General features: G+C 44.4%; 1 protein-coding gene across 1 annotated transcript in view; it reads left to right on the top strand.

The window, feature by feature from the left end:
* Positions 1–261: 261 nt before the first annotated feature.
* The window catches only part of aif1l (allograft inflammatory factor 1-like), a 36,765-nt gene continuing 22,745 nt past the window's right edge, over positions 262–14,281 (top strand). Inside the window, 2 exon segments of the mRNA XM_029620257.2 lie at positions 262–417; positions 658–719. Coding sequence (XP_029476117.2) covers positions 393–417; positions 658–719 — 87 coding nt within the window. The 5' untranslated portion in view covers positions 262–392.

Below are 14,281 nucleotides of genomic sequence, written 5' to 3' on the forward strand. Positions count from 1 at the left end.
TGGACTTTAATTCTGATCAGTATAATTGGTTTGTGAAAATGTTGCTTCAAATCTCAGACATCCACAAATAGGTCTTAGGTAGGTCTGTACATGTCAGGGTTAGTTTCAAATCTTTTTTATTTTGAAAGCAGATTGTGTACCTTACACTTGCAGTTCTTTAATTTACCACACGAGGGTAACCAAGAATCACTTTTATTTCTGGCAAGCCAGAGAGCATCACTTGCTGTGAATTGACTGACCCACTCACTGAACTATAAAAAACGGAGCCACTGTCACCGCAGCGCGCCACAGCCATACCACACAGGGCAATACCCCGCGAAGGGAAGAAGACCAGCGAGCTGCTGTCCGCTGATTTCTCCTTCCCCATCTCACTATATCAAACTCACTCCACAATGCCTGTGAATCAGAAATTTCAAGGTAATTGCAAATAACGTTATCCGAGTGGGATATTTTGGGGGGGGATTATCTATCAAGCTAAAAGGGCTAGCTTAGCGTTTGAAATCTATTGTCAGCTAGTTCTGTATTGCCTGTTGGAATGGAACGCTCGCCACTCTCCGCAATGGAGCATGCAAGGGCTAGCTAGATAGTAGACCAGCTAGCTAACGGGATGAAATTAGACTACTGTAGCGAGCTAACGTCCGATCTATTTTCTTGCAGGAGGGAAAGCCTTTGGATTACTCAAAGCTCAACAAAGGGAGAGATGCGAGGAAATAAACAAGGTAAATCCGGTGATGTTTCTAATGTCGATATTTGCGTTTTATTTTGTCAATGAATGTATTAACAATTTATTGTCGACAGAATAATACCACTTGGCCTTGAACCTACTTTGATTTAGCTAGCACATAGCTAATCAGGTTTCAGCCCGTTACGTTCGCTAATAACGTAAAGAGCATTATTGCTATCCACGTTATCTGCCTGTACTCACATTTGCATGTGATAAAATATGTAATAAATGATTAATTTCATTGTTATTGACCCTGTGACCCGTTATCTTGCCGGCGGTCTTCCCTGTGTCGTGAGAGCGACAGCCACTTGTTGCATGGCATAGCCGTCACAGCTACGTCTTCTGGGGGTCCAGAATGTCTGTGAATGTCTCTCGCACTCCTGGTTTTAATGTCGTTGCTCGCGCTAGATCAGTCTAATCTCGCCCTAGATATTTCCTACAATTGATCCAATTCCATATTCCCCAACCTGATTTAAAGCCTAAAATCAGAAAAGGGGCAGATGCTGTGTGGCCCCTCTCCCTTGACTCCTGGAGCCGGGTGGTTATCCCCCTGCGTTTAGACGGGAAATGCGTGTTTGGGCAGCGGGCTGAATGCGCCCTTTGTGTCGGGGGTGACTGTCTGGTAGAGGGCTGGAACGGGCCCACAGCATTTGAGTAGCTTCTCTCTCTCTCTCAAAATTATTTCAATTCAAATGGGCTTTATTGGCATGGGAACCATCTTTTTAGATTGCCAAAGCATAAGACCAAAACAAACATAAGTGAGAAAAAACTAGGCTAACAACATACATTTTTTTAAAATAAAAAATGAACAGTAGACACTGCACTCAAAAGGTTTTTTAAAAAGATAGACATTTAAAGTGTTATATTGTCAGCTATGTAAAGTGTTTTAGCAATGTGAAAATAGTTGTAGTATGAAGATAGTGGGAGAAGATAAACAGATAACTATTGGTGGTATTTACAATGTTTGCGCTCAACTCTTTGCCCTTTTCTCATGGAAATGGTACACAAATCATGTTGCTGTGATTGCACATTGTGGTATTTCGCCTCACAGATATAGAAGTTTATCAAATCAAATTGAATTTGTCACATGTGCCGAATACAATAGGTGTAGACATTACAGTGAAAGGCTTACAATTAATGTTGGATTTGTTTTCAAATTCTTTGTGGGTCTGTGTGATCAGTGGGAAATATGTCTCTAATGTGGTCATACATTTGGCAGGTTAGGAAGTGCAGTTCAGTTTCCACCTCATTTTGTGGACAGTAGACACATATACTGTCTTTTCTTGAGAGCCATGTCTGCCTATGGTGACCTCTCTCAATAGCAAGGCTATTCTCACTAAGTCTGTACGTAGTCAAGGATTGTGTTAATTTTCGGTCAGTCTCAGTGGGCAGGTATTTTACCACTGTATATGGCCAAAAATTGAGAATGACACATAATTCATTTCCACAAAGTTTGCTGCTTCAGTGTCTTTAGATATTTTTGTCAGATTTTACTATTAAATACTGAAGTATAATTACAAGCATTTCATAAGTGTCAAAGGCTTTTATTGACAATGACATGAAGTTGATACAAAGAGTCAATATTTGCAGTGTTGACCCTTCTTTTTCAAGACCCTTGCAATCCGCCCAGGCATGCTGTCAATTAACTTCTGGGCCACATCCACACTAATGGCTACCCATTCTTGCATAATCAATGCTTGGAGTTTGTCAAACTTTGTGGGGTTTTGTTTGTCCACCCGCCTCTTGAGGATTGACCACAAGTTCTCAATGGGATTAAGGTCTGGGGAGTTTCCTGGCCATGGACCCAAAATATTGATGTTTTGTTCCCCGAGCCACTTAGTTATCACTATTGCCTTATGGTAAGGTGCTCCATCATGCTGGAAAAGACATTGTTTGTCACCAAACTGTTCCTGGATGGTTGGGAGAAGTTGCTGTCGGAGGATGTGTTGGTACCATTCTTTATTCATGGCTGTGTTCTTAGGCAAATTTGTGAGTGAGCCCACTCCCTTGGCTGAGAAGCAACCCCACACATTAATGGTTTCCGAATGCTTTACTGTTGGCATGACACAGGACTGATGGTAGCGCTCACCTTGTCTTCTCCGGACAAGCTTTTTTTTCCGGATGCCCCAAACAATCGGAAAGGGGATTCATTAGAGAAAATGACTTTACCCCAGTCCTCAACAGTTCAATCCCTGTACCTTTTGCAGAGTATCAGTCTGTCCCTGATGTTTTTCCTGGAGAGAAGTGGCTTCTTTGCTGCCCTTCTTGACACAAAAGTCTTTGCCTCTCTGTGTGCAGATGCACTCTCACCTGCCTGCTGCCATTCCTGAGCAAGCTCTGTACTGGTGGTGCCCCGATCCCGCAGCTGAATCAACGTTAGGAGACAGTCCTGGTGCTTGCTGGACTTTCTTGGGTGCCTTGAAGCCTTCTTCACAACAATTGAACCGCTCTCCTTGAAGTTCTTGATGATCCGATAAATGGTTGATTTACGTGCAATCTTACTGGCAGCAATATCCTTGCCTGTGAAGCCCTTTTTGTGCAAAGCAATGATGACGGCACTTGTTTCCTTGCAGGTAACCATGAATGACCGAGGAAGAACAATGATTCCAAGCACCACCCTCCTTTTAAAGCTTCCAGTCTGTTATTCAAACTCAATCAGCATGACAGAGTGGTCTCTAGCCTTGTCCTCGTCAACACTCACACCTGTGTTTACGAGGGAATCACTGACATGATGTCAGCTGGTCCTTTTGTGGCAGGGCTGAAATACAGTGGAAATGTTTTTTGGGGGATTCAGTTCATTTGCATGACAAAGAGGGACTTTGCAATTAATTGCAATTCATCTGATCACTCTTCATAACATTCTGGAGTATATGCAAATTGCCATCATACCAACTGAGGCAGCAGTCTTTGTGAAAATGTATATTTGTGTCATTCTCAACTTTTTGCCATGACAGTAGTACTCTCAATTTGCTCTGTTTTTTTGGTTGATTCTTTGCAGTGTGTCAAATAGTTATCTTTTTCCTTCCTCATAATTTGGTTGGCTCTGATTATGTTGCTGGCTTGGTGCTCTGTGGGGTCTGTTTGTGTTTGTGAACAGAGCCCCAGAACCAGCTGGCTTAGGGGACTCTTCTCTATTTTAATCTCTCTGTAGGTGAGGGCTTTGTGTGGGCATCGCTTCCTTTTAGGGCGTTGTAGAATTGAACAGCACTTTTGGGGATTTTGATAACTGGTGGGTATAATTCTGCTCTGCATGCATTGTTTGGTGTTTAGCATTGTATACAAAGTATATTTTTGCAAACTTCTGGATGCAGTCTCAATTGGGTGTCCCATTTTGTGAATTCTGGGATCTCAAGTTTTATGTTCCTTTTGATGGCATAGCAGGCCCTTCTTGCCTTGTCTCTTAGATCGTTCACAGCCTTGTGGAAGTTACCTGTGGTGTTGATGTTTAGGCCGAGGTAGGTATAATTCATTGCGTGTTCTAGGGCAACAGTGTCTAGATTCAGGTGACCAGATTTCTGAAATGAAAACCGGGGACATTTTCAGTTCGGTGGTCAATATATAATTAAAATATCCAATGTTGTTATCTATGAAATAAAAAAGGGGGACAATTCCGGTTTCATGTATTTAGTCTAACAGGCACACTGTGATAGAGAAAACAACTATATTACAGAAACACTACAGACAAGACAGAACTGTCCGATCTGAACAGCCATTCAGTGGCCCTACTAGAATAAGAGCAGAAGAGAACATGAGCAAAATTGAAAAAACAGACAATAGTACATGTGAAATACTTAACATAATAAATAAATAAGATGCTGATGAGATTGGTACCTAGGTAATATACTTATACCAACCTAATCTGTATATTTCTCAGAATGAATGTATCTTCATCAGGATTGCTCTGTCTTTGGCCAGCTTCTCCCTGAACTCCTGGCAGGGGAGGTTGAAGTTTGTCTTCACAATAAGCATGGCCTTGGTGGTAGGAACAGTGAACCTATTTCTTGCTGCTGTCCATAGATCATTCATTTTGGAGAACAGTCTCTCGACTGGTGCATTACTTCCAGGTAAGCACAGGTTAATCTAGCCAGGTTAGTGTGTGAGATGTCATTCTCTTTGAAGTGGTTAACCACCGAGCGCCATCTCTGACTAAACGGTGTCTCAGATGTTTTCCATTCAAGCGATCCCCCTTTAGGAACTCTTGCAGGCCAGAAACCTCGTCACACAATGCATCCTCATTGATGGTCACATTGGGGCATTTGTCCTGCAGTGTGGCTGCTGCCTTCTGGATCTCTTCACACAGAGGTTGCCTTTTTAATAGGAGACAATGTAAATCTTTTAGATTATCTGTGTGCTTTCCCCATGCTTGCAAGTAGTTCACAGCCATAGTGAAGAATGATTGGGATGTTTTGAGAAAGCTCTCTTTAGACATGGCTCCATTGTTCGCTAGCTCTCCCAGAAGTCCTCTGACCAAAACTGGAATGAAGTTGTCATCACGTCTTGCAGTGAATTTTGCCTCAACGTTTCTCAGAATTGCAGCGGACTCCACAGCACAGTGGTCCTGGCCAAGCATCTTGATCGTGTCACTGAATACGGTCAAGTTTCCAGGGACAATGGCCAGCCAAAGTTCAGTCAGCGGATCTTCGAACATTGTTCACAGGACAACTGGGCATTTGTCTTCAGAAATAAAAAAGGATTTCAATGGCACATATATTTTCAGCACTCTTTCTAGAGCAGGGAGGATGGACATCCAGTGAACATTGCTGTGTCCTAAAATGTTATGGTACTCCTGGCCAACAAACTCACAAAAGCTCTTCAGTCTTTCTACTCTGACGGTGAAAATATGAACATATCCAAATATCTTTGTGAGCAGGTAGTCAACATCATATCCAAAGCTGTTCTGGCCGTGTTATGAATGATGTGGGCAGGACAACCTAAGCCAATCACCTCCCGCGGCAGAGCATTTTTAACTTTGGTATGGACATTGACCCTCCCCAGCCTATTCAGTCCTCCAAAGTTGGTATTTGTTGTCGGCAGAGAATATTTTCCAGGTTACATTTTTGGATGACCACCAGGACCTCAGCTGCAATCTCCTCTGCTGTTTCTCCATTCAATTCAACACAATCAAGCAGTTATGTTTCCACAGATGTGCTGCCATCATATATCTTACATATCTGACTACTACTGGCAGCAGCTTTACATGTCCATGATTGGACGCATCAATGGACAGGGACACAAATTCAACCTGGTCTAGATCCTCTGTTAGCAAAGTAGTTGCCCATGTTGCAAAATGTGACGTTCCTCACTATGGCGTCACATTTTGTCCTAGCACCTGTAAACTTTGGCTCACAAAGCTTCCGTGTCAGTTGTGCTGTGCAGTCCATAGATCTGTAACTATGATTGTGTCGCATAGTGTGGTATGCAAAGACACCCTCCTGCACAGCTAAACCATATTCTTCTTGGGAAGGCTCTACCTGCTTGAAGAATGTGGTGACAGAGGGCACACCAACACGGCCAATCAGAGAGGCTTTATGCTTTTTCGTCTGCTGATGTTCTACCACTGCCGTTCTTCTCCGGCTGCCAATTGAAAGAGAGGAATTACAAAGGGTGCAGTGAACCATTCTATCGTCTTGACCTGAGCGTATAAATGGAAATTCTCTCATGTTTTTTCATAAAAAGTGCATTTCCGTTTCTTGGAGAGCGTCTTTGTATCTCCTCTTGTCTGTTCTTCTTCACTCTCCTTGTGTCACTCTTCTTACACTCAACTTTTTCTCCTCCAATCTTTCTCCTCCTCTTTTCTTCACTCGTCTTCCTTTCCTTCTCTTCACCTTTCCACCTCCCTCTTCTACACTCTCCTTGCTTCACTCTTTTTTTCTCCCTTCATTTTTCCTTCTCCTTTTTCTCCAATCTGTATTAATAAACAGCATACTATTAGATAAAAATACTTTGGTTAACAGATTCCCATTGTTTGCCTCATTTTTGTATTTTATCTCAAAAATATTGTTTGGAATAACAACTTGGCAGGCCCTGTAACCATATCTTTACCTTTCCCCCTCTGTCTCCTTCACTCTTCTTCCTCTCTTCTACTAATGTTATCCATGAACATTTCTAAATATATTTTCACACTACTTATTATAATGCCAAACCATTAAAATTGTAACCTACAAAAAATATTCTCAGAATTAATTGTGCATTCATTTAATATAATAATATTTTCAAAATAGCCCGTCGACTGCATGTTTACATGTGAACGTTTTTTTTAACCTAGCTAGCATAACAGTAGCTAGCTAACTTAATGTTAGTCTACATAGGTTATGCTAGCTAACGTTAGCTATTTAAAACCTTATAGAGCAGATCATCTATCTATATAATAAATTGTGATATAACATCACTAGCTAGTATCTTAAACGATTTTAACTTACCTGGCTTGAAAATACGTTTCTGGTGATGTTGTGGATTCACTTGACACTTGCTAGCTTCTGGCTGAGTTTTCCACAGCAGTTTTCTCTAAAACTATCGCGAGCAAGTAGTTAGTAGAAGAAGAAGAGTGAATGAAGCTGCTATAGCGAGCAGCCCCTTCTGCTGGACAAAACAAGCACAACGTGATTGAGACGTCAACCTGGGAAGGCTCTGCTGCCCGGTCTTTCTTGCCAAGTAAAATATTTCACTTTGCGGGCTGTTTTTAAAGCACAGTTAAAAACGGGGACATTTCAGGGGACAGCTCCAGCCGGGGACAGGCCACCAAAAACGGGGACTGTCCCTGGAAAACGGGGACGTCTGGTCACCCTAGTCTAGATATAATTTGTATTTGTTGTCCTGGCAACTGGACCTTTTTTGAACACCATTATTTTGTCTTACTGAGATTCACTGTCAGGGTCTAATAGAATCTGTGCAGAATATCTAGGTGCTGCTGTAAGCCCTTCTTGGTTGGGGACAGAAGCACCAGATCATCTGCAAACAGTAGACATTTGATTTCAGAGTCCAGTAGGGTGAGGCCAGGTGCTGCAGACTGTTCTAGTGCCCTCACCAATTCATTGATATAAATGTTGAAAAGGGTGGGGCTCTTGCTGCATCCTTGTCTCACCCTACGGCTCTGAGGAAAGAAATCTGTGTGTTTATTGCCAATTTTAACTGCACACTTGCTGTTTCTGTACATTGATTTTACAATGTTTTCACTAAGGAAATGTTTGCTGTTAATGATACCGCAGAGGATTTTTCAGCGATTGCTGTTGACATAGATTCTCTTTGGGGCTAGAAGCCTGTCCTCTCTCTCTCTCTCTCTCTGGGGCTGAAAGTATGTCTCTCTGTCTCTCTCTCACACATTCTGGTCACATGGAAACAACCTAGAAGTGAGAGAGAGAGAATCAGCCCTCAGGGCACAGACATCAGTTCAACTTCTAGTTTTGATTTACATTTAGTTGAGTTGTCAACCAATGTCAATTCAATGGGAAGTCAGCAAAACATTTCACCATGTCATTGGTTTTAGGTTACAAGTTGGATGAAAAAAAGACAATGCTGTGAAGTGATGTGGAAATGATGTGGAAACAGCGTTGATTCAACCAGTTTTTGCCCAGTGGGATGTTGCGGAGAGAGGTCAATCAGGAGAATCACAGTTTTTTTTGTTTTGTGGGCCGTTTAACAAAATTATCATCCTTATTTCTACAATAACATCAACAAAATTTAGACCCATATTGGTGAACTGATGACATCGACCATACACGCACAAGCATACATTTTTACTATTGTAAAAATAAAAAAAAGAAGGAAAAAAGCCCTTTTATTGTATACTCAAGAAAGCAGTAATTCCAGGTGCAGTGTAGTCACTAGTTGACTGATGATTGGCTCAGCCTTGGGTTTAGCGCTTCGCTGCCTGTGAGTAACATGCCTGCATCACCACCTCCAGTTCTATGACTCAGTTGCCAGACAGTGAATGCAGTGGTGTTCAGCAGATTTGCACTTCAGTTCAGATTTTTTTTGGGGGGGGGGGGGGGGGTTGTTGTTATGAAAATAAAATGAGGCTCTGCTGCTCCTCTCTCTCTTCACCCTGCTCTTGCTCTACCCCAGAGGTGTCAAACTCATTTTCCCCCGCAGGCTTATGCGGTCCCAAAAAGAATATAGGGAATCACTGTTGCTATTAATATTGTGTGCGTGTTTGTTGCAGTGATGAGTCAGACCCACTGAATCGTGCCGCTGTCCTTGAGAGATTGCCTGTAATGCTGATTCTCATATTCACCTACAATTTCACGCTCTACCACTCACACAAACACTCTTTATAACCCTTTCTCTCCTACTCACACACATGTACTGGACTAACACCTCTTCAGGCATAAAATGTCTCTTCAAATTATATAATATATTCCATTTAGCAGACTCTTTTATCCAAACCGTCTGAGAGGGAAGTTGTCAAGGAAGTGAGTTTGTGTTTATACAGGACCTACCGGCCCGCATTGTTACAAAATGTAGGAGGTGCACGGTGATGCTGAGCTCAATTTGGCCTCGAGCATGCCTCTAGATCCGCCATTATAGCACACGGAGCCTCCGACGACACGTGTCTTTAACAGTCATGCGTGTGTATATATTTTGTGTATGGTTGGCCCTGGTATTGAATGCTCCATACAGGGCCACATTACTGAGTTACACCTGAACAATCACAATGGCTGCCTGCCTTTCTTTACTGACTCCGGTATCAGTCATTCTCATGTCCCACTTTCCTGTGCTATAGAGCACAGGAATAAACACACTGTGAGTCCCAAATGGCACCCTATTCCCTATATAGAGCACTACTTTTGACCAGGACCATAAGGGCTTTGTTCAATATAGAGCACTACTTTTGACCAGGACCATAAGGGCTTTGTTCAAAAGTAGTGCACTATGTAGGAAATAGGGTTCTGTTTGGGACACAGGCTGTGTCTTTACAACCCCTAGAGACATAGCATGGCCAGCAGCATACCACCATGCATCCCACTGTTGGCTTGGCTCTGAAGCTAAGCATGGTTGGTCCTGGTCAGTCCCTGGATGGGAGACCAGATGTTGTTTGTAGTGGTGTTTGAGGGCTAGTAGGAGGCACTCTATCCTCTGGTCTAAAAAAAAGAAAATATCCCAGGGCACTGATAAGGGACATTACTCTGTGTAGGGTGCTGTCCTTTGGATGGGATGGTAAACGGTGTCCTGACTCTCTGAGGTCACCAAAGATTCCTTGGCAGTTATCATAGGGGTGTTAACCCTGGTGTCCTGCCTACATTCCCGATCTGCCCCTCGTACCATCATGGCCACCTAAGCATACCCAGCTTCCAATTCTCTCAATCATCTCCTCTATGGAAGTTCTGCTCCGAAGCAATTTTGCAGTATTAACATTTTTTGTGTGTTATTTCATACAGCCGGCAATAACTTTTGGATATCAGACCGGCGGTAACTCACCAGCATTACGGCCAGGAATACGACTTTCCCGAATTGGATCCTTTGTTCGTACCCCCGAGGGCAATTGATCTTATTCCAGAGGCTGCATTCAAAACACCGCCGGAGGAGGAGAGGTATTCGGAGTGGACTTCTAGTCTGACTCAGGAGGCGTGCACACCATCCACCACTTCCGATTCTATTATTCGCTTATATTCAGTCTCTGGATAACAAAGTACACAAGCTCAGGGCAAGGATCTCCTTCCAGAGAGACATCAGGGATTGTAGAATACTCTGTTTCACAGAAACAGGGTTTTCTTGGGATATACTGTCCCCGTCCATACAGCCTGCTGGGTTCTCAGTACATCATGCAGACAATAATAAAAACTCTCTGGGAAGAAGAAAGGCGGGTGTGTATGTTTCATGATTAACTATTCATGGTGTGATTGTGATAATATACAGAAACTCAAGTCCTTTTGTTCATCCGACCTAGAATACTTCACAATCAAATGCCGACCATATTACATCCCAAGAGAATTATCTGCGGTTGTAGTCACAGTCGTGTATTTTCCCCATCAAGCCTATACCACGACGGCTCTCAAAGAACTACACTGGATTTTATGCAAACTGGAAACCACATACCCTGAGGCAGTATTTATTGTAGCTGGGGATTTTAACAAAGCATATTTGAGGAAAACGCTACCGAAGTGCTACCAACAGATTGACTGTAGTACTCGCTCTGGAAAACATTGGACCACTGCTACTCAAACTTCCGGGATGCCTACAAGGCCCGCCCCCAACCTCCCTTCAGCAAATCTTATCGACTCCATTTTGCTCATCCCTTCCTATAGGCAGAAACTCAAACAGGAAGTACCCATGCTAAGGTCTATTCAACACTGGTCTGACCAATCAGAATCCATGCTTCAAGATTGTTTTGATCACGCAGACTGGGATATGTTCCGGGAATAACATTGACGAATACATGGATACAGTGACTGAGTTCATCAAGAAGTGTATAGGGCAGCCTTTCTTAATGTATGGGTCGTGACCTGTTAATGGTGGGTCGCAACATGTCAGAGTAAATTTATAATTATTTCATTAATTACTGGAATTGATTTGGCCAAGTGGATCTGCGCTCTCTGTTCAGTGCGCTCTCTGCTTAGAAGCGTTCTCTGCTCAGTTTGGCAGCTGCGCTAGTATGAGAGGGAGATGCCTGTGTGCTTCGCGGTTTGCAGTTTTCGTGAAGATCACTCCGCAACACACACAATGCAGCGCTGTCTTGTTATTCCCACTCGCCATCACTCCCCTCTGTCATGAAATGGACTCATGCTAGCCAGAAGTTCTGACTGAGCTCAATTGTCATGAAACGCATATACAGTGATGAGTTTCTCTCTTTCATACAAACTTAACGCGGAGCGCCCACAATGTGTTTTGTGCGGGTGTCACGGTTCTCTTGGCTTGAAGGAGAGTCAGACCAAAATGCGGCGTGGCTATTGAGATTCATGTTTAATGAAACAAAGTAAACACGAATCAAATACAAAAACAATAAATGTAACACGAAAACCGAAACAGCCTAATACTGGTGCAAAGTAACACAGACAGGAACAATCACCCACAAACACACAGTGAAACCCAGGCTACCTAAGTATGATTCTCAATCAGAGACAACTAATGACACCTGCCTCTGATTGAGAACCATACTAGGCCGAAACATAGAAAAACAAACATAGACCGCCCACCCAATTCACGCCCTGACCATACTAAATAATGACAAAACAAAGGAAATAAAGGTCAGAACGTGACAGTACCCCCCCCCAAAGGTGCGGACTCCGGCCGCAAAACCTTAACCTATAGGGGAGGGTCTGGGTGGGCGTCTGTCCGCGGTGGCGGCTCTGGCGCGGGACGCGGACCCCACTTCACCATTGTCTGGACAGAGGGGCAGAAGCTCGGGACAGAGGGGCAGCTCGGGACAGAGGGGCAGGGGCTCTGGCGCCTCAGACTCCGGCAGCAGCGCCGGACAGGCGGGAGACTCCGGCAGCAGCGCCGGACAGGCGGGAGACTCCAGGCAGCGCCGGACAGGCGGGAGACTCCGGCAGCAGCGCCGGACAGGCGGGAGACTCTGGCAGCAGCGCCGGACAGGCGGGAGACTCCGGCAGCAGCGCCGGACAGACGGGAGACTCCGGCAGCAGCGCCGGACAGGCGGGAGACTCCGGCAGCAGCGCCGGACAGGCGGGAGACTCCGGCAGCAGTGCCGGACAGACAGGACCACCTGCAGGGAGGAGACAGAGAGACAGCCTGGTGCGTGGGGCTGCCACAGGAACCACCAGGATGGGGAGACCTTCAGGAGGCTTGGTGTTAGGAGGAGGCACCTGAAGGAAAATTTGGGGCTGCCTCTCGTACCTGTCGCACTGCCGTTGCCGTGCTGCATCCTCATATCGCCGCCGCTCAGCTTTCGCTGCCTCCAGCTCTGCTTTGGGGCGGCGATATTCCCCAGCCTGTGCCCAGGGTCCCTCTCCGTTCAGTATCTCCTCCCATGTCCAGGAGTCCTGTGATGCTGGCCGCTGTTGTTGCTGCTGCTGCCTGACTGAGAAAGCAGTAGATGTTCTGGTCCAGTTTGGCACCACATACCTATGTGAGTCAGGGTTCTCAACTCTGACATGCTTAAAAAACAAAGTACAGAAACAGTTTCAAGGCTGAGCATGACCTCAGTGTTACACTGTCAAAAACAGAGCCCAGAATATACATGCTCTCATTAGGACTGTGTGTTTTCTGGTCTACATCTGTGTGATGTGATCAATCTGTTTATTCCAGTTCAGAATAAAAAATATGCATTGTATTTTAACAGCAACAGTTCCAACCTAGACTTTCTTTCAACAATAATTTCTACAGTAAGATGTACATTAAGCCTAATCATTTTTCATCTGTACTGTTACTTGCTATCAAAAAGCCTGTGTGTGTGTTCTGTTATTCATCTGTGTGACGTGATCAAACAATTTATTCCAGTTCAGAATTTAAATAATTTATTGTATTTTAACAGCACCAGTTCCAACCAAGACAGATATGTAAGTGTTTTTAATGGGGGAGAAAACGTTTAAGAATCCTTGGTATAAGGGATGTTGTTCCCACTGTGACTACTTAAACATACCCAAACCAGAAACTGTGGATAGATGGCAGCATTCGTGCAAAACTGAAAGGGGCCAAACGCCGCATTTAACCATGGCAAGGTGACTTGGAATATGGCCAAATACAAACAGTGTAGGTATTCCCTCCGTAAGACAATCAATCAGGAAAAACGTCAGTACAGAGACAAAGTGGAGTGGCAATTCAATGGCTCAGACCCGAGACGTATGTGGCAGGGTCTACAGCCAATCGCAGACTACAAAGGGGAAAACTGCCACGTCGCAAACACCGACGTCTTGCTTCCGTACAAACACTAAACACCTTCGACCGCTTTGAAGATAACACGGTGCCACCGACGCGGCACACTACCAAGGACTATGGGCTCTCCTTCTCTGTGGCCGACGTGAGTAAGACATTTAAGCGTGTTAAGGCTGCCGGCCCAGACGGCATCCCTAGCCACGCCCTGGTCTGCTCATGCAAAGGTAACTGGACTAAATTACTATCACCCCGTAACACTCACTTCTGTCATCATGAAGTGCTCTGAGAGGCTAGTTAAGGATCATATCACCTCTACCTTACATGACACCCTAGACCCACTTGAATTTGCTTACCGCCCCAAATAGATCCACAGACGATGCAATCGTCATCACATTGCACACTGCCCTGTCCCCTCTGGACAAGATGAATACCTATGTAAGAATGCAGTTCATTGTCTATAGCTCCGCATTCAACACCATAGTACAGGCTCATCATTAAGTTTGGGGCCCTGGGTCTGAACACCGTCCTGGACTTCCTGACTGGCCGCCCCCAGGTGATGTAGGTAGGAAACAACACCTCCACTTCGCTCCTGTACTCCCTGTTCACCCATGACTACGTGGTCACGCACTCCTCCAATTCAATCATCAAGTTTGCGGATGACACAACAGTAGTAGGCCTGATTACCAACAATGACGAGACAGCCTACAAACTTTTACAGATGTAAAAACTGCACCACTCACAACTAGGGCTCTCTAGATGGTGGTGCGGTCTGCTCAACAGATCACAGGG

This window comes from Oncorhynchus nerka, linkage group LG19 (genome assembly GCF_034236695.1).
Source record: "Oncorhynchus nerka isolate Pitt River linkage group LG19, Oner_Uvic_2.0, whole genome shotgun sequence".
NCBI classification, from domain to species: Eukaryota; Metazoa; Chordata; class Actinopteri; order Salmoniformes; family Salmonidae; genus Oncorhynchus; species Oncorhynchus nerka.